This window comes from Oncorhynchus masou, chromosome 13 (genome assembly GCF_036934945.1).
Source record: "Oncorhynchus masou masou isolate Uvic2021 chromosome 13, UVic_Omas_1.1, whole genome shotgun sequence".
Lineage (NCBI taxonomy): Eukaryota > Metazoa > Chordata > Actinopteri > Salmoniformes > Salmonidae > Oncorhynchus > Oncorhynchus masou.
This window is the reverse complement of record NC_088224.1, coordinates 64,943,598-64,970,683: the sequence shown is the minus strand read 5'-3', so window position 1 is coordinate 64,970,683 and position 27,086 is coordinate 64,943,598. Positions and strand designations below refer to the sequence as shown.

At 45.8% G+C, this 27,086-nt stretch overlaps 1 protein-coding gene across 1 annotated transcript in view; it reads right to left on the bottom strand.

The window, feature by feature from the left end:
• The window catches only part of LOC135552840 (FRAS1-related extracellular matrix protein 2-like), a 124,739-nt gene that overhangs the window by 6,000 nt on the left and 91,653 nt on the right, over nt 1-27,086 (bottom strand). Inside the window, exons 9-21 of the mRNA XM_064984733.1 lie at nt 24,785-24,934; nt 16,827-17,036; nt 16,086-16,283; nt 15,485-15,649; nt 15,047-15,229; nt 14,742-14,872; nt 14,354-14,509; nt 13,767-13,970; nt 13,139-13,370; nt 12,658-12,989; nt 942-1,134; nt 566-670; nt 204-331 (exon numbers count right to left, since the gene is read on the bottom strand). Of these exons, the coding sequence (XP_064840805.1) occupies nt 204-331; nt 566-670; nt 942-1,134; nt 12,658-12,989; nt 13,139-13,370; nt 13,767-13,970; nt 14,354-14,509; nt 14,742-14,872; nt 15,047-15,229; nt 15,485-15,649; nt 16,086-16,283; nt 16,827-17,036; nt 24,785-24,934 (2,387 nt within the window). The remainder of the gene's footprint in view (nt 1-203; nt 332-565; nt 671-941; nt 1,135-12,657; nt 12,990-13,138; nt 13,371-13,766; nt 13,971-14,353; nt 14,510-14,741; nt 14,873-15,046; nt 15,230-15,484; nt 15,650-16,085; nt 16,284-16,826; nt 17,037-24,784; nt 24,935-27,086) is intronic.

Below are 27,086 nucleotides of genomic sequence, written 5' to 3'. Positions count from 1 at the left end.
TGTCTATTCCATTTGCACAACAGCATGTGAAATGTATTGTCAATCAGTGTTGCTTCCTAAGTGGACAGTTTGATTTCACAGAAGTGTGATTGTCTCGGAGTTACATTGTGTTGTTTAAGTGTTCCCTTTATTATTTTGAGCAGAGTATATACTCTATATTGATAACCCAGTATTAAAGATAAAAGAAAAGATGTTGTCCTCACAGCGAAGTCTGATGTAAAGGTCCACTGCTGCATGGGCTGGTTGTAGGTGGGCTCGCTCCTCACCAGGCTGAGGTTAAAGGTCACCCCAGGGTGGTCCGCACACACCACCATGGACGACAGAGAGGACGCTGGGTACAGACACAGGTAAGGCTAATAGAGAACTGAAGGGGAATATGTACAGATTCAAGCGTGTCAGTGTAGGACTGCTGACTTAGGATCAGTTTTACATCACAATGTTTAAGATTACATGGACCTGATCCTAGATCAGCACTCCTACTCTTGAGACACTTGATACATACGGTGGGTTACTAGTTTAAGCCCATGGATGTACTGTATGAAAAGAGTAGATAATGTGAACATACCAGAGTGTGATATGACAAACAGTCCTCTGAATCGAGCCTCTGTTCTGAAGTTGACCACCAGACGACCCTGTTCGTTGATACGCATACTGGTGGGGTACAGGGCTCCTACAGAATACAGCCGGTCAGTCTCCCTGTCACACCGACCTAACACATCCCTACTAGTATAGCCCACCCATTGAGAAAGATGCAGTAAAGGCCACCTGCAGAATGCACCCCGTCGGTCTCACTGTCACACCAAACTAACACATCCTCATTCATTGCTGTAACATAACAATATCATCTGTGCTCGAAGCACACCAGACAGTGTTGTATTTGTTTGTTTGTTTTTGCCTCATTCTGTAAAGAGTGAATATATTTAATTTGATGTGAGACTTGCCTTGAAGCTCAGCCTCAGGAGGGCTACCGATGCCGTCCCGCCACAAGATGGCAGTGTCGTATACGAAGGTGAGTCGTAGCTTAGACTGCAGGTCAAAATGCTGCCAGCCCCCTGCCCCCACCGGGGAGTGGAACACATAGGAGACATGGAGGGGCACCCGGAGGGTCACATAGGACTGGACCAGGTTCAACACCTAGAGAGAGACATATATCAAATCAAGCTGTATTTAACATGCATTTAAACATCAATATACTTTACAGTAACACAGAATACTAGCAATAGTAGGTTCAAGCTACAGAGAGACAGGAAAAAGAGGGAGAAATAAAGAGAGTGAATTAGGGAGAGGAAAATAAAATAGTGAGAGAAAGAGAGACAAATAGAGAGAGAGAGAGAGAGAGAGAGAGAGAGAAAGAAAGAGAGAGAGAAAGAGAAAGAAAGAGAGAGAGAAAGAGAGAGAGGGAAAGAAAGAGAAAGAAAGAGAGAGAGAAAGAGAGAAAGAGAGAGAGAGAATGAGAAAGAGAGAAAGAGAGAGAGAGAAAAAGAGAGAGAGAAAAATAGAAAGAAAGAAAAGAGAGAGAGAAAAATAGAAAGAAAAAAAAGAGAGAGAGAGGGAGACTATAGCAGCACCAAGATATTTTGCACAGATTTTGCCAGACCTGGACCCTGACAGTAAATCTCAGTAAGGCAAAAAAAAATGGTGTTCCAAAAAAGGTCCAGTTGCCAGGACCACGAATACAAATTCCATCTAGACATTGTTGCCCTAGAGCACACAAAAAAACTATACATACTTCGGCCTAAACATCAGTGCCACAGCTAACTTCCACAAAGCTGTTTTATTTAATTGATTTATTTAACCTTTATTTAACCAGGTAGGCTAGTTGAGAACAAGTTCTCATTTGCAACTGCGACCTGGCCAAGATAAAGCATAGCAGTGTGAACAGACAACACAGAGTTACACATGGAGTAAACAATTAACAAGTCAATAACACAGTAGAAAAAAAGAGAGTCTATATACATTGTGTGCAAAAGACATGAGGAGGTAGGCCAATAATTACAATTTTGCAGATTAACACTGGAGTGATAAATGATCAGATGGTCATGTACAGGTAGAGATATTGGTGCGCAAAAGAGCAGAAAAGTAAATAAATATAAACAGTATGGGGATGAGGTAGGTAAAATTGGGTGGGCTATTTACCGATAGACTATGTACAGCTGCAGCGATCGGTTAGCTGCTCAGATAGCAGATGTTTGAAGTTGGTGAGGGAGATAAAAGTCTCCAACTTCAGAGATTTTTTCAATTCGTTCCAGTCACAGGCAGCAGAGAACTGGAACGAAAGGCGGCCAAATGAGGTGTTGGCTTTAGGGATGATCAGTGAGATACACCTGCTGGAGCGCGTGCTACGGGTGGGTGTTGCCATCGTGACCAGTAAACTGAGATAAGGCGGAGCTTTACATAGCATGGACTTGTAGATGACCTGGAGCCAGTGGGTCTGCCGACGAATATGTAGCGAGGGCCAGCCGACTAGAGCATACAGGTCGCAGTGGTGGGTGGTATAAGGTGCTTTAGTAACAAAACAGATGGCACTGTGATAAACTGCATCCAATTTGCTGAGTAGAGTATTGGAAGCTATTTTGTAGATGACATCGCCGAAGTCGAGGATCGGTAGGATAGTCAGTTTTACTAGGGTAAGTTTGGCGGCGTGAGTGAAGGAGGCTTTGTTGCGGAATAGAAAGCCAATTCTAGATTTGATTTTAGATTGGAGATGTTTGATATGAGTCTGGAAGGAGAGTTTACAGTCTAGCCAGACACCTAGGTACTTATAGATGTCCACATATTCTAGGTCGGAACCATCCAGGGTGGTAATGCTAGTCGGGCGTGCGGGTGCAGGCAGTGAACGGTTGAAAAGCATGCATGTGATTTTGCTAGCGTTTAAGAGCAGTTGGAGGCCACGGAAGGAGTGTTGTATGGCATTGAAGCTTGTTTGGAGGTTAGATAGCACAGTGTCCAAGGACGGGCCGGAAGTATACAGAATGGTGTCATCTGCGTAGAGGTGGATCAGGGAATCGCCCACAGCAAGAGCAACATCATTGATATATACAGAGAAAATAGTCGGCCCGAGAATTGAACCATGTGGCACCCCCATAGAGACTGCCAGAGGACCGGACAGCATGCCCTCCGATTTGACACACTGAACTCTGTCTGCAAAGTAGTTGGTGAACCAGGCAAGGCAGTCATCAGAAAAAAAGAGGCTATTGAGTCTGCCGATAAGAATATGGTGATTGACAGAGTCGAAAGCCTTGGCAAGGTCGATGAAGACGGCTGCACAGTACTGTCTTTTATCGATGGCGGTTATGATATCGTTTAGTACCTTGGGCGTGGCTGAGGTGCACCCGTGACCGGCTCGGAAACCAGATTGCACAGCGGAGAAGGTACGGTGGGATTCGAGATGGTCAGTGACCTGTTTGTTGACTTGGCTTTCGAAGACCTTAGATAGGCAGGGCAGGATGGGCAGGGCAGGATGGATATAGGTCTGTAACAGTTTGGGTCCAGGGTGTCTCCCCCTTTGAAGAGGGGGATCTCAGACGATATGAAAGAGAGGTTGAACAGGCTGGTAATAAGGGTTGCGACAATGGCGCCAGATAGTTTCAGAAATAGAGGGTCCAGATTGTCAAGCCCAGCTGATTTGTACGGGTCCATCCTGTGAATGATCTGAGAGGCAAGTAGGGCATTCTATGCCATCAAAAGGAACATCAAATTCAACATACCAATTAAGACCTGGCTAAAAATACTTGAATCCGTTATAGAATCCATTGCCCATTATGGTTGTGAGGTCTGGGGTCCGCTAACCAACCAAGAATTCACAAAATGGGACAAACACCAAATTGAGACTTTGCATGCAGAATTCTGCAAAAATATCCGCAGTGTACAACGTAGAACACCAAATAATCAATGCAGAGCAGAATTAGGCCGATACCCGCTAATTATCAAAATCCAGAAATGAGCCGTTAAATTTTACAACCACCTAAAAGGAAGCGATTCCCAAACCTTCCATAACAAAGCCATCACCTACAGAGAGATGAACCTGGAAAAGAGTTCCCTAAGCAAGCTAGTCCTGGGGCTCTGTTCAAAAACACAAACACACCCCACAGAGCCCCAGGACAGCAACACAATTAGACCAAACCAAATCATGAGAAAACAAAAGATAATTACTTGACACATTGGAAAGAATTTACAAAAAAACAACTGCACTTACTAACCTCCTGCCAAACATATTTCCCTCAGATTACACAGACCCACAAAGAATTAGAAAAGAAATCCAATTTTGATAAACTCCCATATCTGTTGGGTGAAAGACAGTACCACAGTGTGCCATCACAGCAGCAAGATTTTTGACCTGTTGCCACAAGAAAAGGGCAATTAGTGAAGAACACCATTGTAAATAGAACCTATGTTTATGTTTATTTATTTATTTTTTATTTACTTTAACTATTTGCACATCATTACAACACTGTACATAGACATAATATGACATTTGTGTCACTCCCTGACCGTAGAGATCTTTTTATTCTCTATGTTTGGTTGGTCAGGGTGTGACTCGGGTGGGAAACTCTATGTTCTGTGTTTCTATGTTTTGGCCGGGTATGGTTCTCAATCAGGGTCAGCTGTCTATCGTTGTCTCTGATTGGGAATCATTACTTAGGCAGCCTTTTTTCCTTTTGTATTTGTCAATGGCCTGTATAGCCCTAGTAAGCTTCACCGTCGTTTTTCTTGTTTTATTAGCGACATTTATAATAAAGAAAAATGTACGCTCACCACGCTGCACCTTGGTCCAGTCATTTTCACGACGACAGCGATTGTGACAATTTGAAATGGGGTTTTTTTTTGGGGGGGGGGAGGCTTTGTGAGTGTAATGTTTACTGTTAATTTTCTATTGTTTATTTCACTTTTGTCTATTATCTATTTCACTTGCCTTGTCAATGTAAACATATGTTTCCCATGCCAATAAAGTCCTTACATTGAATTGAATGGAAAGAGGGGGAGAAAGAGAGAGGGAGAGAGAGAGAGAAATAGAAGTTGATAGAAGTACATACAAATACCTCATGGGAACAGTATTCAGACACACTCATAACCTAACAAATACCTCATGGGAACAGTATTCAGACCCACTCATAACCTAACAAATACCTCATGGGAACAGTATTCAGACCCACTCATAACCTAACAAATACCTCATGGGAACAGTATTCAGACCCACTCATAACCTAACAAATACCTCATGGGAACAGTATTCAGACTCCATCATAACCTAACAAATACCTCATGGGAACAGTATTCAGACCCACTCATAACCTAACAAATACCTCATGGGAACAGTATTCAGACCCACTCATAACTTGATGTATGATTATGGCTTGGTCTTATATTCTATAGATTCATGTGATTATGTATGTAATACATATAGCAGGTGACATATAGAGGGTGTTACGGCGGCTTACGTAGTGCTGAAGTGCATATAGCGTGATCAATAAGTGTTACTATCAGCAGACAGCATCGTACCACTTAATATACACTGAGTGTACAAAACATTAAAAACATCTGCTCTTTCCTTGACACAGACTGACCAGGTAAATCCAGGTGAAAGCTGTGATCCCTTATTGATGTCACTTGTTAAATCAACTTCAATCAGTGTAGATGAAGGGGAGGAGACAGGTTGAAGAAGGGTTTTAAGCCTTGAGACATGGATTCAGAGGGTGAATGGGCAAGACAATAAATGTATGTGCCTTTGAACGGGGTATGGTAGTAGGTGCCAGGCGCACCGGTTTGTGTAAAGAACTGCAACGCTGCAGGGCTTTCAAGCTCAACAGTTTCCCGTGTGTTTCAAAAATGGTTCACCACCCAAAGGACATCCAGCCAACTTGACACAACTGTGGGAGGCAATGGAGTCAACATGCGCCAGCATCCCTTTCAACATCTTGTAGTCCATGCCCGGACGAATTGGGGCTGTTCTGAGGGAAAAGGGGGGTGCAACACAATATTAGGAATGTGTTCCTAATGTTTTGTACACTCAGTGTATATACACAGTGCTGTACTGTATGGGCTGTACTAGTACTACTGGAGCTCTTATGGATTCAAGGTTTACATTGACTCTGAAATTTACACTGGCCACATTTCAGAGAGATGGTATCTTTCCAACAGAGTTGAATCCAGATATATAGCAACAATAGCAAACCATTACATTTACAACTGGTGAATTTTTTGGTTATGTTATTCAATTATTGATTTGTCAACAATGAGGATAAAACCATCCCATACTGAAGTTAATCATCCTATCAAGACATAACAATCCAGGCGGTTGATTTGTTCTATTGTACTTGGAACCCTTAAACAACAGTTAGACTACAGCAAGACAAAGAACCAGAGAGAAAGAGAGAGAAAGCGAAAGAGATAGAAAGGGAGGGAGAAAGATAGAGAGAGAGAGCGAGAGAGACAGAAAGAGATAAAGGGAGGGAGAAAGAGAGAGCGAGAGAGACAGAAAGGGAGGGAGAAAGATAGAGAGAGAGAGCGAGAGAGACAGAAAGAGATAGAAAGGGAGGGAGAAAGAGAGAGCGAGAGAGACAGAAAGGGAGGGAGAAAGAAAGAGAGAGCGAAAGATATAGAAATGGAGGGAGAAAGAGAGAGAGAGCGAGAGAGAGAGACAGAAAGAGATATAAAGGGAGGGAGAAAGAGAGAGAGAGTGAAAGAAAGGGAGGGAGAGAGAGAGAGAGAAAGGGAGGGAGAAAGAGAGAGAGAGAGAGAGAGAAAGGGAGGGAGAAAGAAAGAGAGAGAGAGAGAGAAAGGGAGGGAGAAAGAGAGAGAGAGAGAGCGAAAGAGACAAAGATATAGAAAGGGAGGGAGAAAGAGAGAGTGAAAGAAAGGGAGGGAGAAAGAGATAAAGGGATGGAGAAAGAGAGAGAGTGGAAGAAAGGGAGGGAGAAAGAGAGAGTGAGAGAGTGAGCGTGAAAGAGACAGAAAGAGATAGAAAGGGAGGGAGAAAGAGAGAGAGAGAGAGAGAGAGAAAGAGATAAAGGGAGGGAGAAAGAGAGAGAGAGAGAGCGAGAGAGAAAGGGAGGGAGAAAGAGAGAGAGCAAGAGAGAGAGAAAGAGATAGAAATGGAGGGAGAAAGATAGAGAGAGAGCGTGAAAGAGACAGAAAGAGATATAAAGGCAGGGAGAAAGAGAGAGAGAGTGAAAGAAAGGGAGGGAGAAAGAGAGAGAGAGAGCGAGAGAGAGAGAAAGAGATAGAAAGGGAGGGAGAAAGAGAGAGAGAGAGCGAAAGAGACAGAAAGATATAGAAAGGGAGGGAGAAAGAGAGAGAGACAGCGAGAGACAGAAAGATATAGAAAGGGAGGGAGAAAGAGAGAGAGAAAGGGAGGGAGAAAGAGAGAGAGAGAGAGCGAAAGAGACAGAAAGATATAGAAAGGGAGGGAGAAAGAGAGAGAGAGTGAAAGAAAGGGAGGGAGAAAGAGATATAAAGGGAGGGAGAAAGAGAGAGAGAGAGTGGAAGAAAGGGAGGGAGAAAGAGAGAGCGAGAGAGAGAGCGTGAAAGAGACAGAAAGAGATAGAAAGGGAGGGAGAAAGAGAGAGCGAGAGAGAGAGAGAAAGAGATAAAGGGAGGGAGAAAGAGAGAGAGAGCGAGAGAGAAAGGGAGGGAGAAAGAGAGAGAGCAAGAGAGAGAGAAAGAGATAGAAATGGAGGGAGAAAGATAGAGAGAGAGAGAGTGTGAAAGAGACAGAAAGAGATAGAAAGGGAGGGAGAAAGAGAGAGAGCGAGAAAGAGATAAAGGGAGGGAAAAAGAGAGAGAGAGAGAGAGAAAGGGAGGGAGAAAGAGAGAGAGAGCAAGAGAGAGAGAAAGAGATAGAAATGGAGGGAGAAAGATAGAGAGAGAGCGAGAGAGAGAGAGAGAAAGGAGAGAGAGAAGGAAGGAGGAGAGAGAGAGAGTAAAGGGATTTGAATGGTATCTGCTCCATCCGGTGACCTACGAGAGGGGTACCTGTCTGCACTAGCTCTCCCTTCATGCTGGGACCTGCCTATGCCCTGGGCGAGAGAGAAGGGGGGGGGTGGCGAGAGAGAAAGAAGAGGAGAAAAGCGAGCGAGAGAGAGAAAGGAAAGAGAGAAGGAAAGAGGAGAGAGATCTCAGAGAACTGGTAGAACCCAGAGAGAGTTGAGGCAGATGATTTGCTGTATGACCCTGGCACTGCCTGCTGAGACCTAATGGATTCCTGTGGTCTGATAAGCTGGGGACAAAGCCTCTCACCATGACACACAGACACAGTGACAGAGTCAGTCCCAGCACGGTGAGAGGCCAGTCTGGGGGCCCAAGCTTGGTCGGACTCAGTCTCTCTGTACTCCTCAACCTGTCCACTCAGCCCCCCAGCCTCCCAGTCAGTCGATCAGACCCTTAAGGGCCTCTCAGGTCAGAGACAACACAGGGGCACAAATAATGTTCCTCTAGACAAGAGCTATTGAGTCTTTCTGTTTGTTCTTACTGGCCACACTGATTGAAGCTTACAGTACAACTCATATGGATGTGACACAGGCAGACCCTGCAGTAGGGGTATAGGGTTTCTGGGTGAATAGAGACATGTCTGTAGTACCTGGCGGGGTCTCATTCTCTCTCTTAGTTATGGATCTTACTTAAATCAACACAGTGATACTTAAAGAACCTCAGTCTGTTGTCACATGGCTGTCAGCGACTAGCAACAGCACGTCAAATCTGCAGATAGGAGGGCCATTGACCAAGTTAAACCAGTGATGGTACACAGTACTAAGGCAGACCCTGACATTCAGGATTATCAAAGTGCTGATCAACTCCGACCTCTCCCACAAAGCTGTCTGGTCAGAATCTGAACTTATTTCAGTTTCAACGTAAACAAATGGGCTAACGCTGGATTACAACCTGTCAGACGGAAAGTCATAAAGTGTGGAGGAAGTTTACTTTAGAAGAGAATGATGATCACCGCCTCCATCAAATATTATCTTATACTTCCTATGTATCTTAACTCATCCATGTTTGCATGCAATATCCATTTACAGTATCATTTATCTTGCAACATGGAATTTCACTTCATATAGAATGTAATGATATTCCATGGAGTTGGTGCCTTTTCAACCATACAATATGCTTAACCTTAAATTGTGTTAGTAGTTAGCCTCTCATAAATTCTACATGCACTGTTGATTTCTTACCTTTACACACGCACGCGCACACACACACACACACACACATACACACACACACACACACACACACACACACACACACACACACACACACACACACACACACACACACACACACACACACACACACACAGACTGCTAGGGAGCGTCTAGTTGATGATCTACAGCAGGGAGGATCTGTAGCGTGAGGAGATCTTTACCACAACATGTCCTTAGCTCCTGTGTGTGTGTGTGTGTGTGTTAGTGTGTGTGTGTGTGTGTAGCGTGAGGAGACCTTAACCATACCAGGACCTTTGCTCTCTCTCTCTCTGCAGGCAGCTCTTCTCTCTGCAGGCATCTCTCCTCTCTGTAGGCATCTCTTTATGACCGCAGCCTGCTTAATTAAGTGCTAGTGAACTAATAGACTGACTGGGGTTTAACTACACTGAAGTGACTGGAGGTTTCCAAGGGAAATCTACATGACAGGAGCACTGAACCATGTGACCAGGGTTTGAGATCTCCACTCAGGGAGGGAGGGAGGGAGGGAGAGAGGGAGAGAGGGGGAGAGAGAGAGAGAGAGAGTGAGAGAGAGAGAGAGAGAGAGAGAGAGAGAGAGAGAGGGGGAGCGAGAGAGAGAGAGAGAGGGGGGGCGAGAGAGAGAGAGAAGTAGGGAGGGAATTTAAGACCTGTAAGAGCGGACCCTCACTCAACACAGCAGCAGCTGTTTAAAGAGCACAGCACAAAAAAGAGCAGAAGGGTTTAATAATGCTGTGAATGTTGGAGAAGCCATTTTGACAAGATAAATAGCAGGCCTCGTGAAGAGTTGTGGGAATCCATAAAGCCCTGTGTTTGGTTAGTTATTAGTGGTGAGGTTAAGATGGGCTTTAGAAGAACAACGTCTGAGAGGGGTAGCTACAGTGGGGCAAAAAAGTATTTAGTCAGCCACCAATTATGCAAGTTCTCCCACTTAAAAAGATGAGAGAGACCTGTAATGTTCATCATAGGTACACTTCAACTATGACAGACAAAATGAGAAAGAAAATCCAGAAAATCACATTGTAGGATTTTTAATTAATTTATTTGCAAATTATGGTGGAAAATAAGTATTTGGTCAATAACAAAAGTTTATCTCAATACTTTGTTATATACTCTTTGTTGGCAATGACAGAGGTCAAACGTTTTCTGTAAATCTTCACAAGGTTTTCACACACTGTTGCTGGTATTTTGGCCCATTCCTCCATGCAGATCTCCTCTAGAGCAGTGATTTTTTTTGGGGCTGTTGCTGGGCAACACGGACTTTCAACTCCCTCCAAAGATTTTCTATGGGGTTGAAATCTGGAGACTGGCTAGGCCACTCCAGGACCTTGAAATGCTTCTTACGAAGCCACTCCTTCGTTGCCTGGGCGGTGTGTTTGGGATCATTGTCATGCTGAAAGACCCAGCCATGTTTCATCTTCAATGCCCTTGCTGATGGAAGGAGGTTTTCACTCAAAATCTCACGATACATGGCCCCATTCATTCTTTCCTTTACACGGATCAGTCGTCCTGGTCCCTTTGCAGAAAAACAGCCCCAAAGCATGGTGTTTCCAACCCCATGCTTCACAGTAGGTATGGTGTTCTTTGGATGCAACTCAGCATTCTTTGTCCTCCAAACACGACGAGTTGTGTTTTTATCAAAAAGTTCCATTTTGGTTTCATCTGACCATATGACTTTCTCCCAATCTTCTTCTGGATCATCCAAATGCTCTCTAGCAAACTTCAGACAGGCCTGGACATGTACTGGCTTAAGCAGGGGGACACGTCTGGCACTGCAGGATTTGAGTCCCTGGCGGCGTAGTGTGTTACTGATGGTAGGCTTTGTTACTTTGGTCCCAGCTCTCTGCAGGTCATTCACTAGGTCCCCCCGTGTGGTTCTGGGATTTTTGCTCACCGTTCTTGTGATCATTTTGACCCCACGGGGTGAGATCTTGTGTGGAGCCCCAGATCGAGGGAGATTATCAGTGGTCTTGTATGTCTTCCATTTCCTAATAATTGCTCCCACAGTTGATTTCTTCAAACCAAGCTGCTTACCTATTGCAGATTCAGTCTTCCCAGCCTGGTGCAGGTCTACAATTTTGTTTCTGGTGTCCTTTGACAGCTCTTTGGTCTTGGCCATAGTGGAGTTTGGAGTGTGACTGTTTGAGGTTGTGGACCGGTGTCTTTTATACTGATAACAAGTTCAAACAGGTGCCATTAATACAGGTAATGAGTGGAGGACAGAGGAGCCTCTTAAAGAAGAAGTTACAGGTCTGTGAGAGCCAAACATCTTGCTTGTTTGTAGGTGACCAAATACTTATTTTCCACCATAATTTGCAAATAAATTCATTAAAAATCCTACAATGTGATTTTCTGGATTTTTTTTCTAATTTTGTCTGTCATAGTTGAAGGTACCCTTCAACTATGAAAATTACAGGCCTCTCTCATATTTTTAAGTGGGAGAACTTGCACAATTTGTGGCTGACTAAATACTTTTTTGCCCCACTGTAACAGAGATGTGGCTGTAAAGGATTCGGTTGGTGAATAGGAAAATTACAAGAACTGTTGCAGGAAAAAACTGGAGGTCAAATACTGAGCAAGTAAATCCTGACATCTCTTCCCAAGAAATAATCACAACATCTCTTCCCAAGAAATAATCACAACATCTCTTCCCAAGAAATAATCACATCTCTTCCCAAGAAATCATCACAACATCTGTTCCCAAGAAATCATCACAACATCTCTTCCCAAGAAATCATCACGACACCACTTTCCAAGAAATCATCATGACACCACTTCCCAAGAAATCATCATCACACCACTTTCCAAGAAATCATCATGACACCACTTCCCAAGAAATCATCATGACACCACTTCCCAAGAAATGATCCTGACACCACTTCCCAAGAAATCATCACAACATCTCTTCGAAAGAAATCATCATGACACCACTTCCCAAGAAATCATCACGACACCACATCCCAAGAAATCATCACGACACCACTTCCCAAGAAATCATCATGACACAACTTCCTAAGGAACCATCATGACACCACTTCCTAAGAAAACATCATGACACCACTTCCAAAGAAATCATCATGACACCACTTCCCAAGAAATCATCACGACACCACTTCCCAAGAAATCATCATGACACCACTTCCAAAGAAATCATCATGACACCACTTCCCAAGAAATCCTCATGACACCACTTCCTAAGAAATCATCATGACACCACTTCCCAAGAAATCATCACGACACCACTTCCCAAGAAATCATCACGACACCACTTCCCAAGAAATCATCATGACACCACTTCCCCTACTTATTCTGCAATTGGTCAGGGGTCTGGTGGGATGGGGCAGCTCACCTGTCTGTCTGTTCTGATAGTGCCCCCACAGGCACTCACACACACACACACACACACACACACACACACACACACACACACACACACACACACACACACACACACACACACACACACACACAGCTCTCTCACCTGTCCGTCTGTACCGATGGTCCCTCCACAGTCTGACAGTAGCTCAGACATGTCATAGTAACTCGTGAACTCCCATAGACAAGCCTCTAGGTTGAGGTTCCTGTAGAAGCGCAGTACGCTGGATCCCCTTAGGGGGGCGCTGTACTGGTAGGGAGAGGTCTCCCCGATCACCTCAGGGTTCTTGGTGGCGTCTGTAATGAAGCCGTGGCGGGTCTTGACCTCGGTGAAGTCCAGCAGGTTAGAACAGCGGTGGTTCCCCACACGAGTACCATCAGGACTCAACGTCAGCTCAAAGTTAGACAGAGGACGGGTGGAGACCACAGGGAGCATGCCTGGGAGAGGAAAGGAGAGAGGAGAGGAGAGACAGAGGGTTAGGAGAGAGAAAGGCAGGGGCGGGAGAGTGAAATAGAGAATGAGAAAGAATGACAGAGAGAGAGAGAAAGAGAAATAGAGAGAAACGAGAAGTCTCTGTATTCCTCACCGTCTATGTGTGGCATGGTGACAGTGATCTTGATGAGGTTGGGGTGGTCTGGGTCCTCTGCTCCGGTGTAGCGTAGCTTGGCAGAGAAGGGCTCAGCGCCCACTGTACCCACCACACGAGGCTGGCACATACCATTCTCTATACTGATGGAGACTATGGAGCTGCTGAGTTCCAGGCCCTCGTCTCCGTTAGAGTTCACAGCCCGGCCTGCACACTGCACCCTAGAGCCAGCCTGGAGGGAGAGACACACATCTCACATCAATACAGTCAACTGGATCATTCACTTAGTAGTGGTGGGCATCTCGCATCAATACAGTCAACTCAATCACATCAATACAGCCTTCTCAATCACATCAATACAGCCTTCTCAATCACATCAATACTGTCGTCTCAATCACATCAATACAGTCATCTCAATCACATCAATACAGCCTTCTCAATCACATCAATACAGCCTTCTCAATCACATCAATACAGTCGTCTCAATCACATCAATACAGTCATCTCAATCACATCAATAGTCATCTCAATCACAGCAATACAGCCTTCTCAATCATTCACTTTAGGTCTTTTCTTTGACTGAGCCAGTCCAAATTCACACTCAGTTCACTGATAATATGTTCTCTACCTGGAAATAGACAGAGTCCAAGGTGATGATCTTGGAGGAGGAGAAGAAGGTATCAAAGTCCACCTCTCTCATGGAGCTGGTGACCCCGTCCAGGCTGGTTGGAGCGCTGACCAACCATCGATAGCGTGTCAGCGTGTCATTGATGTGCTCGCTGATGCAGATGGAGCCAGTCTTGTCGTAGTCAGGGTACTTAGGGTTACAAGCCTGAGGGAGGGAGAGAGGGAGGAGGGAGTGAGGAGAGAATGAGGAGGGAGTGAGAGAGGGAGGGAGGAGAGAGGAGAAAGTGTTTGGAAATGAGGCAAAATATACTGTAATATAGTCCAAGGGAAAATGTGCATTGTTCATCAACATCACTCACCTGTGCTTCAATATCAAATGAAATCCTAATTGAATCCTAATTGACATATTCCTAAACCAAAGAAACAACTTAGTTTTGAAAGTAAATTAAGACCAGACTGTGAATGCAATGATGCACTTCCCCATGGGACTCTGGCCAAATGTAGTGCACTAAACTGAGAATAGGGTGCCATTTGGGACGAACCTCTGGACTGGGAGGTTAAAAGTCCCTGACAAACCATTCTCCGTACCGTGACACAGACGACGGGGTAGCCTGCCACCAAGGGGGTATTTCTGGCCCTGGAGGTGTCGTCATACTGCAGTAAGGAGAACACCTGGGGGACGGAGGGGAAGGTGACGTCCGCCATGCTGTTGGTCTCCTCTATGTAGATAATGGCCTTACTCATCTGAGGACAGACAGAACAAAAACAGATCAAACATAGAAGTGTTGTTAAAGGTAGTGATGTATCAAGGGCGACTAACGCAACAACTAAACTTCTCTCTTGTTCTTGTCCCTCAGCTATCACATTGAAGGTAAGTGAAGCGTACCCGCTTATCTGCAATACCCTCCGTTCTTCCTGCTACTTGTGTCAACGTCATATTGCTGAGTCTGAGTGATGCTATTGTTCCAGTCCTCACCTGCGTCTCAGCCACCATGTTCTCATCAGGTTTCAGGTGGACAGTGAAGGCTTCTCTCATCTCTCGGACTCCATCATACAAGATCTCCACCTCGATGTAGTGCTCTGTGTCACCCTCCTTGAACTCAATGTCTGGGGTAAACAACAACAACATGGTTCTAAGTTAGAGAGGAAACATCTAAACACTGCAGATACCGAGTTACCTTATCAAGAGGATTATTTCCATAGGGTCAGGATCCCAATCAGATCACCCTGTCAGGAAACACTCATGGCCGTATTGATGTGAGAGGTTGTGACATTTCTCACCTTCAGATACAGGATGGTAGTCCTCTCCGGAGGTGGCTGATCCGTCCTTGGTGTGGACGCGGACCACAGACACCTTGGAGGTGTCTCCTACCCTCAGCACTGGGATCTTCACCATGGACACCTGGCCTGCCCCGCTAGGCTCACTCACACTGAACTTAGTCTCCCCAAACTTGATGATGGCCTCTGGGGATAACATGGATGGGAGTCACAGAGTCAGACATGGAGCAGTGTGAACTCAGCAATGTTACAAACAGACACACAGAGTAGAATGAGTTGAAGACACACACCCTAAAACAAATGAACAAGATGCAGACTAGCAGATTATGAACTTGAGAAAATAAGGGAAGTAATGCAATAAGTATCTGGGACTATTATAGAGTGAGCAATTTTTATTTTCTACAGGTGAAATGATTACATCTATGAGTCAGTCAGTCTTACTGTCTGCCTCGTCCTTGATCTTGACCAGAGTCTCATTCTGTTTCCCGATGGACGCTCCGAAAGGAGACTCACTGCGGGGCGACCCCAACACCAGCCTCAGCTCCTCCTCCTCCTCATGCTCCGTGTCATCAACCAAGGACAGAACACACGGCTTCTCTACCTCCCCTGGAAAGAGAGGGAAGGGATAGAGAGATGGAGATGGTAGAAAAGAGAGAGATTGAGAGAGATTAGCAAAAAGGGGTAACCAGTTGTTGAAAAAAACGATACCCTTTTGGCCTACGAGGTGTTCCTTGTGTTAGTGTGTTACCTGTTTTTTTCCAGTGTTTTACAGAATAGTTTTCAGCGTTATCTGTTTTTTTACAGTGTTTTACAGAATAGTTTTCAGCGTTACCTGTTTTTTTACAGTGTTTTACAGAATAGTTTTCAGCGTTATCTGTTTATTTACAGTGTTTTACAGAATAGTTTTCAGTGTTACATGTTTTTTTACAGTGTTTTACAGAATAGTTTTCAGTGTTACATGTTTATTTACAGTGTTTTACAGAATAGTTTTCAGTGTTACATGTTTATTTACAGTGTTTTACAGAATAGTTTTCAGTGTTACCTGGTAGGAAGGTGATGATGGAAGCGTCTGTGTTGGGTCGTTCGTTGAAGTCCATCATGACCTGAGCGGTGCCCTGTCTGGTGTAACAGCGGACCGTTGACCTGTAACTGATGTCTCCACTACGATACACCACGACTGAGATCTGACCGGAGTTCTCATGCCCCATGTACATGGCATCATGGAACTGCACCTTGGGCACTGTTAGAGGACAATCACATCAACAAATCATCTACATTAGATCAAGTGCATAGAGAAACAGTGTGGATCATAACCATGACATAATGCTCATAACTGTCTACAGCTGATCTTATAATGCACTATAAGCCTTTATAAATGCATGTATATGGACACTTACAGTAATGTAATACCAAAGTTTTAATTGGTGGCATTGTTCAATCGTCTTTACTGGTGTTGGTAAGTTTCGGAGATGCCCTGTTTTGTCAGAGCAAGGTATGATATGTTTCTCAACTTCTGAATGAAATGCCAGTGCCCGTTTTAATCTATATTTATAGTTCATTGATAATTAGACGCATTCTGACAAATCAGATACGTGGTGACTAAATCAGCTAGGTTCACTCACAGTCAGATACGTTGTGACTCGAACTGTGTCCCGAATGGCACCCTTTTCCCCATATAGTGCACTCATTTTGACTAGATGCTATGGGCCCTGGTTAAAAGTAGTGCACTACATAGGGAATAAGGTGGCATTTGGGACGCAGTATATCAGCACGATTCACTCACGGTCAGAGACGGAGTCGTTGATGAAGATGGTGGCCTTCCCCGGTTCTCCCAGGATGCCGTTCATGGGCATGCGGAGGATCAGCTCGAATGTCTCGGTCCCCTCCAGCACCGGCTGACCCAGGTCATCCAGGATGGTAACCCTGAATGTCTGCTGGCTGACCCCCGGGGCGAAGTCCAGGTTCCTGCTGATACCGACGTAATCCACACCGGCTAGAGGAGAGGAGAAAGAGTCAATACCCACTAGAGGAGAGAGAGGGACTGAGCACTCCTACTCGAGACACTTGATACATATGGGCCTAGGTCTCCTATGACTCTATAATTCACAGGAGTATCATCAGTAGAGGTGAGTTAGATGAAAGGAAATGCCACAACATGTTGATCAAATGTTGCTTCCTCTCAACAGTACATACAGTGAGGGAAAAAAGTATTTGATTTGATTTTGTACGTTTGAAGTTGTCCTATCCCCTTAGCAGAAAAACACCCCCAAAGCATAATGTTTCCACCTTCATGTTTGACGGTGGGGATGGTGTTCTTGGGGTCAAAGGCAGCATTCCTCCTCCTCCAAACACGGGGAGTTGAGTTGATGCCAAAGAGCTCCATTTTGGTCTCATCTCAACACTTTCACCCAGTTGTCCTCTGAATCATTCAGATGTTCATTGGCAAACTTCAGACGGGCATGTATATGTGCTTTCTTGAGCAGGGGGACCTTGCGGGCACTGCAGGATTTCAGTCCTTCACGGCGTAGTGTGTTACCAATTGTTTTCTTGGTGACTATGGTCCCAGCTGCCTTGAGATCATTGACAAGATCCTCCCGTGTAGTTCTGGGATGATTCCTCACTGTTCTCATGATCATTGCAACTCCACGAGGTGAGATCTTGCATGGAGCCCCAAGCCGAGGGAGATTGACAGTTCATTTGTGTTTCTTCCATTTGCGAATAATCGCACCAACTGTTGTCACCTTCTCACCAAGCTGCTTGGCGATGGTCTTGTAGCCCATTCCAGCCTTGTGTATGTCTACAATCTTGTCCCTGACATCCTTGGAGAGCTTTTTGGTCTTGGCCATGGTGGAGAGTTTGGAATCTGATTGATTGATTGCCTCTGTGGACAGGTGTCTTTTATACAGGTAACAAGCTGAGATTAGGATATATCTCCCTAGGTCACCAGGAGGGTGTAAACATGTTCTTCATCCACTCAGAGCAATGAAGAGGCAGGGTGTTGATGGCATGGCCTTTACCCCCGACTGCTTCCAACCCTACAGTAGCTATGGACGTCTGTCCCACAGACCCAACTGTGTGTTTCTGAACCAGCTTTGTGTGTCCCTCTGCTTTGAACTGCTTTATAAAGCTACAGTATGTGTGTCTGTTTGGGATGGCAGTTTAGATAGAAATAATATTTAGCTGAGGGCTGGAGAAGAGATAATTAAGAAGTGAGAGGGAAAGAGAGACAGTGGGAAGGGAGAGAGAAAGGGAGGAGGGGAGGAGAGAGAGGAGTGAGGAGGAGTGAGAAAGAGAGCAACAAAGAGAAAGAGAGAGAGCGAGGAAGATGAGCATCTAAACCTACACCTTCCGGCGCCGACAGAGATGGCCGCCTCGCTTCGCGTTCCTAGGAAACTATGCAGTTTTTTGTTTTTTTACGTGTTATTTCTTACATTAGTACCCCAGGTCATCTTAGGTTTCATTACATACAGCCGAGAAGAACTACTGTATATAAGATCAGCGTCAACTCACCATCAGTACGACCAAGAATATGCTTTTCGCGACGCGGATCCTGTGTTCTGCCTTACAAACAGGACAACGGAATGGATCGCATGCAGCGACCCAAAAAAACGACTCCGAAAAAGAGGGAAACGTGGCGGTCTTCTGGTCAGACTACGGAGACGGGCACATCGTGCCCCACTTCCTAGCATTCTTCTTGCCAATGTCCAGTCTCTTGACAACAAGGTTGATGAAATCCGAGCAAGGGTAGCATTCCAGAGGGACATCAGAGACTGTAACGTTCTGTGCTTCACGGAAGCATGGCTCACTGGAGAGATGCTATCCGAAGCGGTGCAGCCAACGGGTTTCTCCATGCATCGCGCCGACAGAAACAAACACCTTTCTGGTAAGAAGAGGGGTGGGTATGTATGCCTTATGGCTAACGAGGCATGGTGCGATGAAAGAAACATACAGGAACTCAAATCCTTCTGTTCACCTGATTTAGAATTCCTCACAATCAAATGTAGACCGCATTATCTACCAAGAGAATTCTCTTCGATTATAATCACAGCCGTATATATCCCCCCCCAAGCAGACACATCGATGGCTCTGAACGAACTTTATTTAACTCTTTGCAAACTGGAAACCATTTATCCGGAGGCTGCATTCATCGTTGTTGGGGATTTTAACAAGGCTAATCTGAAAACAAGACTCCCTAAATTTTATCAGCATATCGATTGCGCAACCAGGGGCGGAAAAACCTTGGATCACTGTTACTCTAACTTCCGTGACGCATATAAGGCCCTGCCCCGCCCCCCTTTTGGAAAACCTGACCACGACTCCATTTTGCTGATACCTGCCTACAGACAAAAGCTAAAAAAAGAAGCTCCCACGCTGAGGTCTGTCCAACGCTGGTCCGACCAAGCTGACTCCACACTCCAAAACTGCTTCCATCACGTGGACTGGGACATGTTTCGTATTGCGTCAAATAACAACATTGACGAATACGCTGATTCGGTGTGCGAGTTCATTAGAACGTGCGTTGAAGATGTCGTTCCCATAGCAACGATTAAAACATTCTCTAACCAGAAACCTTGGATTGATGGCAGCATTCGCGTGAAACTGAAAGCGCGAACCACTGCTTTCAATCAGGGCAAGGTGTCTGGTAACATGACTGAATACAAACAATGCAGCTATTCCCTCCGTAAGGCTATCAAACAAGCTAAGCGTCAGTACAGAGACAAAGTAGAATCCCAATTCAACGGCTCAGACACAAGAGGCATGTGGCAGGGTCTACAGTCAATCACGGACTATAGGAAGAAATCCAGCCCAGTCACGGACCAGGATGTCTTGCTCCCAGGCAGACTAAATAAATTTTTTGCCCGCTTTGAGGACAATACAGTGCCACTGACACTGCCTGCAACGGAAAAATGCGGTCTCTCATTCACTGCAGCCGAGGTGAGTAAAACATTTAAACGTGTTAACCCTCGCAAGGCTGCAGGCCCAGACGGCATCCCCAGCCGCGCCCTCAGAGCATGCGCAGACCAGCTGGCTGGTGTGTTTACGAACATATTCAATCAATCCCTATACCAGTCTGCTGTTCCCACATGCTTCAAGAGGGCCACCATTGTTCCTGTTCCCAAGAAAGCTAAGGTAACTGAGCTAAACGACTACCGCCCTGTAGCACTCACCTCCGTCATCATGAAGTGCTTTGAGAGACTAGTCAAGGACCATATCACCTCCACCCTACCTGACACCCTAGACCCACTCCAATTTGCTTACCGCTCAAATAGGTCCACAGACGATGCAATCTCAACCACACTGCACACTGCCCTAACCCATCTGGACAAGAGGAATACCTATGTGAGAATGCTGTTCATCGACTACAGCTCGGCATTCAACACCATAGTACCCTCCAAGCTCGTCATCAAGCTCGAGACCCTGGGTCTCGACCCCGCCCTGTGCAACTGGGTACTGGACTTCCTGACGGGCCGCCCCCAGGTGGTGAGGGTAGGTAACAACATCTCCTCCTCGCTGATCCTCAACACTGGGGCCCCACAAGGGTGCGTTCTGAGCCCTCTCCTGTACTCCCTGTTCACCCACGACTGCGTGGCAACGCACGCCTCCAACTCAATCATCAAGTTTGCGGACGACACAACAGTGGTAGGCTTGATTACCAACAACGACGAGACGACCTACAGGGAGGAGGTGAGGGCCCTCGGAGTGTGGTGTCAGGAAAATAACCTCACACTCAACGTCAACAAAACTAAGGAGATGATTGTGGACTTCAGGAAACAGCAGAGGGAACACCCCCCTATCCACATCGATGGAACAGTAGTGGAGAGAGTAGCAAGTTTTAAGTTCCTCGGCATACACATCACAGACAAACTGAATTGGTCCACTCACACAGACAGCATCGTGAAGAAGGCGCAGCAGCGCCTCTTCAACCTCAGGAGGCTGAAGAAATTCGGCTTGTCACCAAAAGCACTCACAAACTTCTACAGATGCACAATCGAGAGCATCCTGGCGGGCTGTATCACCGCCTGGTACGGCAACTGCTCCGCCCTCAACCGTAAGGCTCTCCAGAGAGTAGTGAGGTCTGCACAACGCATCACCGGGGGCAAACTACCTGCCCTCCAGGACACCTACACCACCCGATGTTACAGGAAGGCCATAAAGATCATCAAGGACATCAACCACCCGAGCCACTGCCTGTTCACCCCGCTATCATCCAGAAGGCGAGGTCAGTACAGGTGCATCAAAGCTGGGACCGAGAGACTGAAAAACAGCTTCTATCTCAAGGCCATCAGACTGTTAAACAGCCACCACTAACATTGAGTGGCTGCTGCCAACACACTGACCCTGACTCAACTCCAGCCACTTTAATAATGGGAATTGATGGGAAATGATGTAAATATATCACTAGCCACTTTAAACAATGCTACCTTATATAATGTTACTTACGCTACATTATTCATCTCATATGCATTCGTATATACTGTACTCTATATCATCGACTGCATCCTTATGTAATACATGTATCACTAGCCACCTTAACTATGCCACTTTGTTTACATACTCATCTCATATGTATATACTGTACTCGATACCATCTACTGTATCTTGCCTATGCTGCTCTGTACCATCACTCATTCATATATCCTTATGTACATATTCTTTATCCCCTTACACTTGTGTGTATAAGACAGTAGTTTAGGAATTGTTAGTTGGATTACTTGTTGGTTATTACTGCATTGTCGGAACTAGAAGCACAAGCATTTCGCTACACTCGCATTAACATCTGCTAACCATGGGTATGTGACAAATAAAATTTGATTTGATTTGATTTGATGATTTGATTTGATTTCCTCCTCTTCCTCTGAAGAGGTGAAACAAGGATCGGACCAATACGCAGCGTGGTAGGTGTCCATGGTTGCACAAACACTGACACAGGAAACAATCACCCACAAAATACCCAAATACCCAATATGGCTGCCTAAATATGGTTCCCAATTAGAGACAACGAAAGACAGCTGCCTCTAATTGAGAACCAATCTAGGCAACCATAGACATACAATTTACCTAGACAGTGAAACAGCCCCATAAATATACAAACCCCTAGACTAGCCAAAACACATAAAAAACCCATGTCACACCCTGATCTAACCAAAATAATAAAGAAAACAAAGATAATTAAGGCCAGGGCGTGACAATGAGGAGTGCTCGGGGCAGGAGATAAGAGGAAGGCTGCAGGCAAGGGGAAGGTTTTAGTTTCAGGAGATATATAGATACTCTCTTTATCCAGACTTATACACCAGTGTGTGAGGGTTTCAGTCTACAATTCCCTGTCTTTACTCAATCCAGATTTATTCCCAACCCTGTCCCTCCCAACTCTGTCCCTCCCAACCTTGTCCCTCCCAACACTGTCCCTCCCAACTCTGTCCCTCCCAACACTGTCCCTCCCAACACTGTCCCTCCCAACTCTGTCCCTCCCAACCCTGTCCCTCCCAACCCTGTCCCTCCCAACCTTGTCCCACCCAACCCTGTCCCTCCCAACTCTGTCCCTCCCAACACTGTCCCTCCCAACTCTGTCCCTCCCAACCTTGTCCCTCCCAACTCTGTCCCTCCCAACTCTGTCCCTCCCAACCTTGTCCCTCCCAACCTTGTCCCTCCCAACTCTGTCCCTCCCAACCTTGTCCCTCCCAACCTTGTCCCTCCCAACTCTGTCCCTCCCAACCTTGTCCCTCCCAACCTTGTCCCTCCCAACCCTGTCGCTCCCAACCTTGTCCCTCCCTAACCCTGTCCCTTCCTAACCCTGTCTCTCCCAACTTTGTCCCTCACAACCCTCTCCCTCCCAACCTTGTCCCACCCAACCTTGTCACTCCCAACTCTGTCCCTCCCAATCTTGTCCCTCCCAGCTCTGTCCCTCCCAACCTTGCCCCTCCCAACTCTGTCCCTCCCAACCTTATCCCTCCCAACTCTGTCCCTCCCAACCTTATCCCTCCCAACTCTGTCCCTCCCAACCTTGTCCCTCCCAACATTGTCCCTCCCAACTGTCCCACCCAACCTTGTCCCTCCCAACCTTGTCCCTCCCAACTCTGTCCCTCCCAACATTGTCCCTCCCAACTCTGTCCCTCCCAACCTTGTCCCTCTCAACCTTGTCCCTCCCAACTCTGTCCCTCCCAACTCTGTCCCTCCCAACCTTGTCCCTCCCAACCCTGTCCCTTCCTAACCCTGTCTCTCCCAACTTTGTCCCTCCCAACCCTTTCCCTCCCAACCTTGTCCCTCGCAACCTTGTCCCTCCCAACTCTGTCCCTCCCAACTCTGTCCCTCCCAACCTTGTCCCTCCCAACTCTGTCCCTCCCAACCTTGTCCCTCCCAACTCTGTCCCTCCCAACTCTGTCCCTCCCAACCTTGTCCCTCCCAACCTTGTCCCTCCCAACCTTGTCCCTCCCAACTCTGTCCCTCCCAACCTTGTCCCTCAAACTTGACCCTCCCAACCCTGTCCCTTCCTAACCCTGTCTCTCCCAACTTTGTCCCTCCCAACCCTTTCCCTCCCAACCTTGTCCCTCCCAACCTTGTCCCTCGCAACCTTGTCCCTCCCAACTCTGTCCCTCCCAACCTTGTCCCTCCCAACTCTGTCCCTCCCAACTCTGTCCCTCCCGACCTTGTCCCTCCCAACCTTGTCCCTCCCAACTCTGTCCCTCCCGACCTTGTCCCTCCCAACCTTGTCCCTCCCAACTCTGTCCCTCCCAACCTTGTCCCTCAACCTTGTCCTTCCCAACCCTGTCCCTTCCTAACCCTGTCTCTCCCAACTTTGTCCCTCCCAACCCTTTCCCTCCCAACCTTTTCCCTCCCAACCTTGTCCCTCGCAACCTTGTCCCTCCCAACTCTGTCCCTCCCAACCTTGTCCCTCCCAACTCTGTCCCTCCCAACTCTGTCCCTCCCAACCTTGTCCCTCCCAACTCTGTCCCTCCCAACTCTGTCCCTCCCAACCTTGTCCCTCCCAACCTTGTCCCTCCCAACCCTGTCCCTCCCAACCCTGTCCCTTCCTAACCCTGTCTCTCCCAACTTTGTCCCTCCCAACCCTTTCCCTCCCAACCTTGTCCCACCCAACCCTGTCCCTCCCATCCCTGAAGGCCTACCCTCCTCTGCACCTTCCAACAGCTACCAGACTGGGGTTAAATACCAAATGGCACCCTATCTGCTATGGGTTCTGGTCAATAGCTGGGGCTGAGCAGAGCACTGTTTACATTCCAGAGGTCATATAACATCCCAACACATCCAGCCTGCGTTGCTCTGGGCGTTCTCTCTGCTTCCACACCACCAGAGTGACAGACAGACAAACCCTGAGGAGGACTCTGGGCGTTCTCTCTGCTTCCACACCACCAGAGTGACAGACAGACAAACCCTGAGGAGGACTCTGGGCGTTCTCTCTGCTTCCATACCACCAGAGTGACAGACAGACAAACCCTGAGGAGGACTCTGGGCGTTCTCTCTGCTTCCACACCACCAGAGTGACAGACAGACAAACCCTGAGGAGGACTAAAGCATATTGTTCCACCTGGTTAACCTTCCCTAAGCTCAAAATGGCTCTTTATAAATAAAGCGTTAAAGCCAGTGTGCTGTAACACAAAGACAGTGTATTGTAGTACAGTCCCCTGTGTGAGAGCAGTGCGTTGTATTGTAGGGACAGGAACACTGACCTTCAGTAGACAGTGTGCTGTCATAGACATACAGTGTGTTGTGTTGTATTGTATCTACCTTCAGCAGAGACAGGGTCTGTTTTCCTGGAGCGTACAGTGACCGTGGCTGTTTTAGAGAGGTCAGTGCCTGTCCTATACACCTTGACCTCCACATAACCATCACTCTCATCCACACGGTAGTCTGTGCCTCCGAAGTAGAATACTGGAGCTGTGGAGGAGAGGAAACACAGGAAGATGTTATACATCAGGATCATGTTTCAGTCAGTTTCGCAGCTGGATACCGTCTGATGTAATTATTGAGTTGAATTTGTAATAACCCACTTTCAACTACAATTGCTTCTGAGGACAGAACTAAATGACAACACAACACTAGTAATTTCTAGCCCTTAAAGCACCTGAATTACAGTATAGTACATTTGAGTGGATGTTATTCTGTAAGATGTACAGAATGTAAATGCAAAGACTCGAACCCTGAAGGCATCACTCTATTTCTGTGTCTGGTTGAAAGCTCTATTTCTGTGTCTGGTTGAAAGCTTTATTTCTGTGTCTGATTGAAAGGAGCCGGTGCAGTGTAGTGGACTCTGGTAGAGGAGTGTGTTTGTGTTTGTGTGTGCGAATGTAGAGGAGTTGGAGGAGTTCAGGCCTGCCTGTCTGCAATTAGTACTTTCCTGAGCCCAGATTCCTCTAGAGTCAATCTCCCCCACACTTTTCTGTTCCTCTCACACGCTCTCACTTTCTCTCGCTTTCTCTCTCTCTCTTTATCCCTCTCTCTATCTCTCTTTATCCCTCTCTCTCTCTCTCTTTATCCCCTTCTCCCACTCGGTACTTTGCGTGCTGTGAATAGGGCTGGTTCTTGGGAAGTTGCTGTCAACTAACATCACAGCTGACTCAAACAACCAGAAACACAGGAAGGGTGTTGATTGAGCGTAACGGCTCTCACAGTAAGAGCAGGACCCTGGGCTCATTTACTGTACATTCTGGGAAAATAAACAGATTTGAGGTAAACTGGAGTGGCAGTTGTTGGCTCTGAATTATATGAATTATATGAGCGCTTTACTCATTTTTTTGTGTGTGAAAATGGACCAAATCAACCCATCTCTCCAGACTACTGAACAGTAGAAGCCTGGTCCTTCACAGAGGAACTGGATATAGGCTCGGTCCCAAATGGAACCATATTCCCTATACAGAACACTACGCAGGGAATAGGATGTCATTTCAGACACAGCCATGGTGAATACATTAATGAATTTAATGGTGGTGATATCGCCACAGGCATAAACCCTGTTTCCATGACGATGATGATCACACCTCTAGGCTGGTCTGGTGTTTCTCATCTCAAAGTGACACAGATAAATGGGAAGATAGGAGAGGAGGAAAGCAGAGAGAAGGAGGAGAAGAGGCTAATACTGAATGAAAAATACCTCCACATAGAACTAATGTGTCCATCTGATAAAACAGTACTATAGTAACTCAGCCAAATACTCATTTGATCTGATGCATTCATTTAATCTAAATAAACACTGTAAAAGGAAATTATACATGAACAGCTTTTCAAAGCATGCTAAATAAGAGAGATATCTGTTACTGTATACTGTGTTCAAGCAAAACACCTGACATCTATGTTTATCAGACAGGCTGATATCTATGTTTAATAGACAGGCTGATATCTATGTTTAATAGACAGGCTAATATCTATGTTTATCAGACAGGCTGATATCTATGTTTAATAGACAGGCTGATATCTATGTTTAATAGACAGGCTAATATCTATGTTTAATAGACAGGCTAATATCTATGTTTATCAGACAGGCTGATATCTATGTTTATCAGACAGGCTGATATCTATGTTTAATAGACAGGCTGATATCTATGTTTAATAGACAGGCTGATATCTATGTTTATCAGACAGGCTGATATCTATGTTTAATAGACAGGCTAATATCTATGTTTAATAGACAGGCTAATATCTATGTTTAATAGACAGGCTGATATCTATGTTTAATAGACAGGCTGATATCTATGTTTATCAGACAGGCTGATATCTATGTTTAATAGACAGGCTGATATCTATGTTTATCAGACAGGCTGATATCTATGTTTAATAGACAGGCTGATATCTATGTTTAATAGACAGGCTAATATCTATTTTTATCAGACAGGCTGATATCTATGTTTAATAGACAGGCTGATATCTATGTTTAATAGACAGGCTGATATCTATGTTTAATAGACAGGCTAATATCTATGTTTAATAGACAGGCTGATATCTATGTTTAATAGACAGGCTAATATCTATGTTTAATAGACAGGCTGATATCTATGTTTAATAGACAGGCTGATATCTATGTTTAATAGACAGG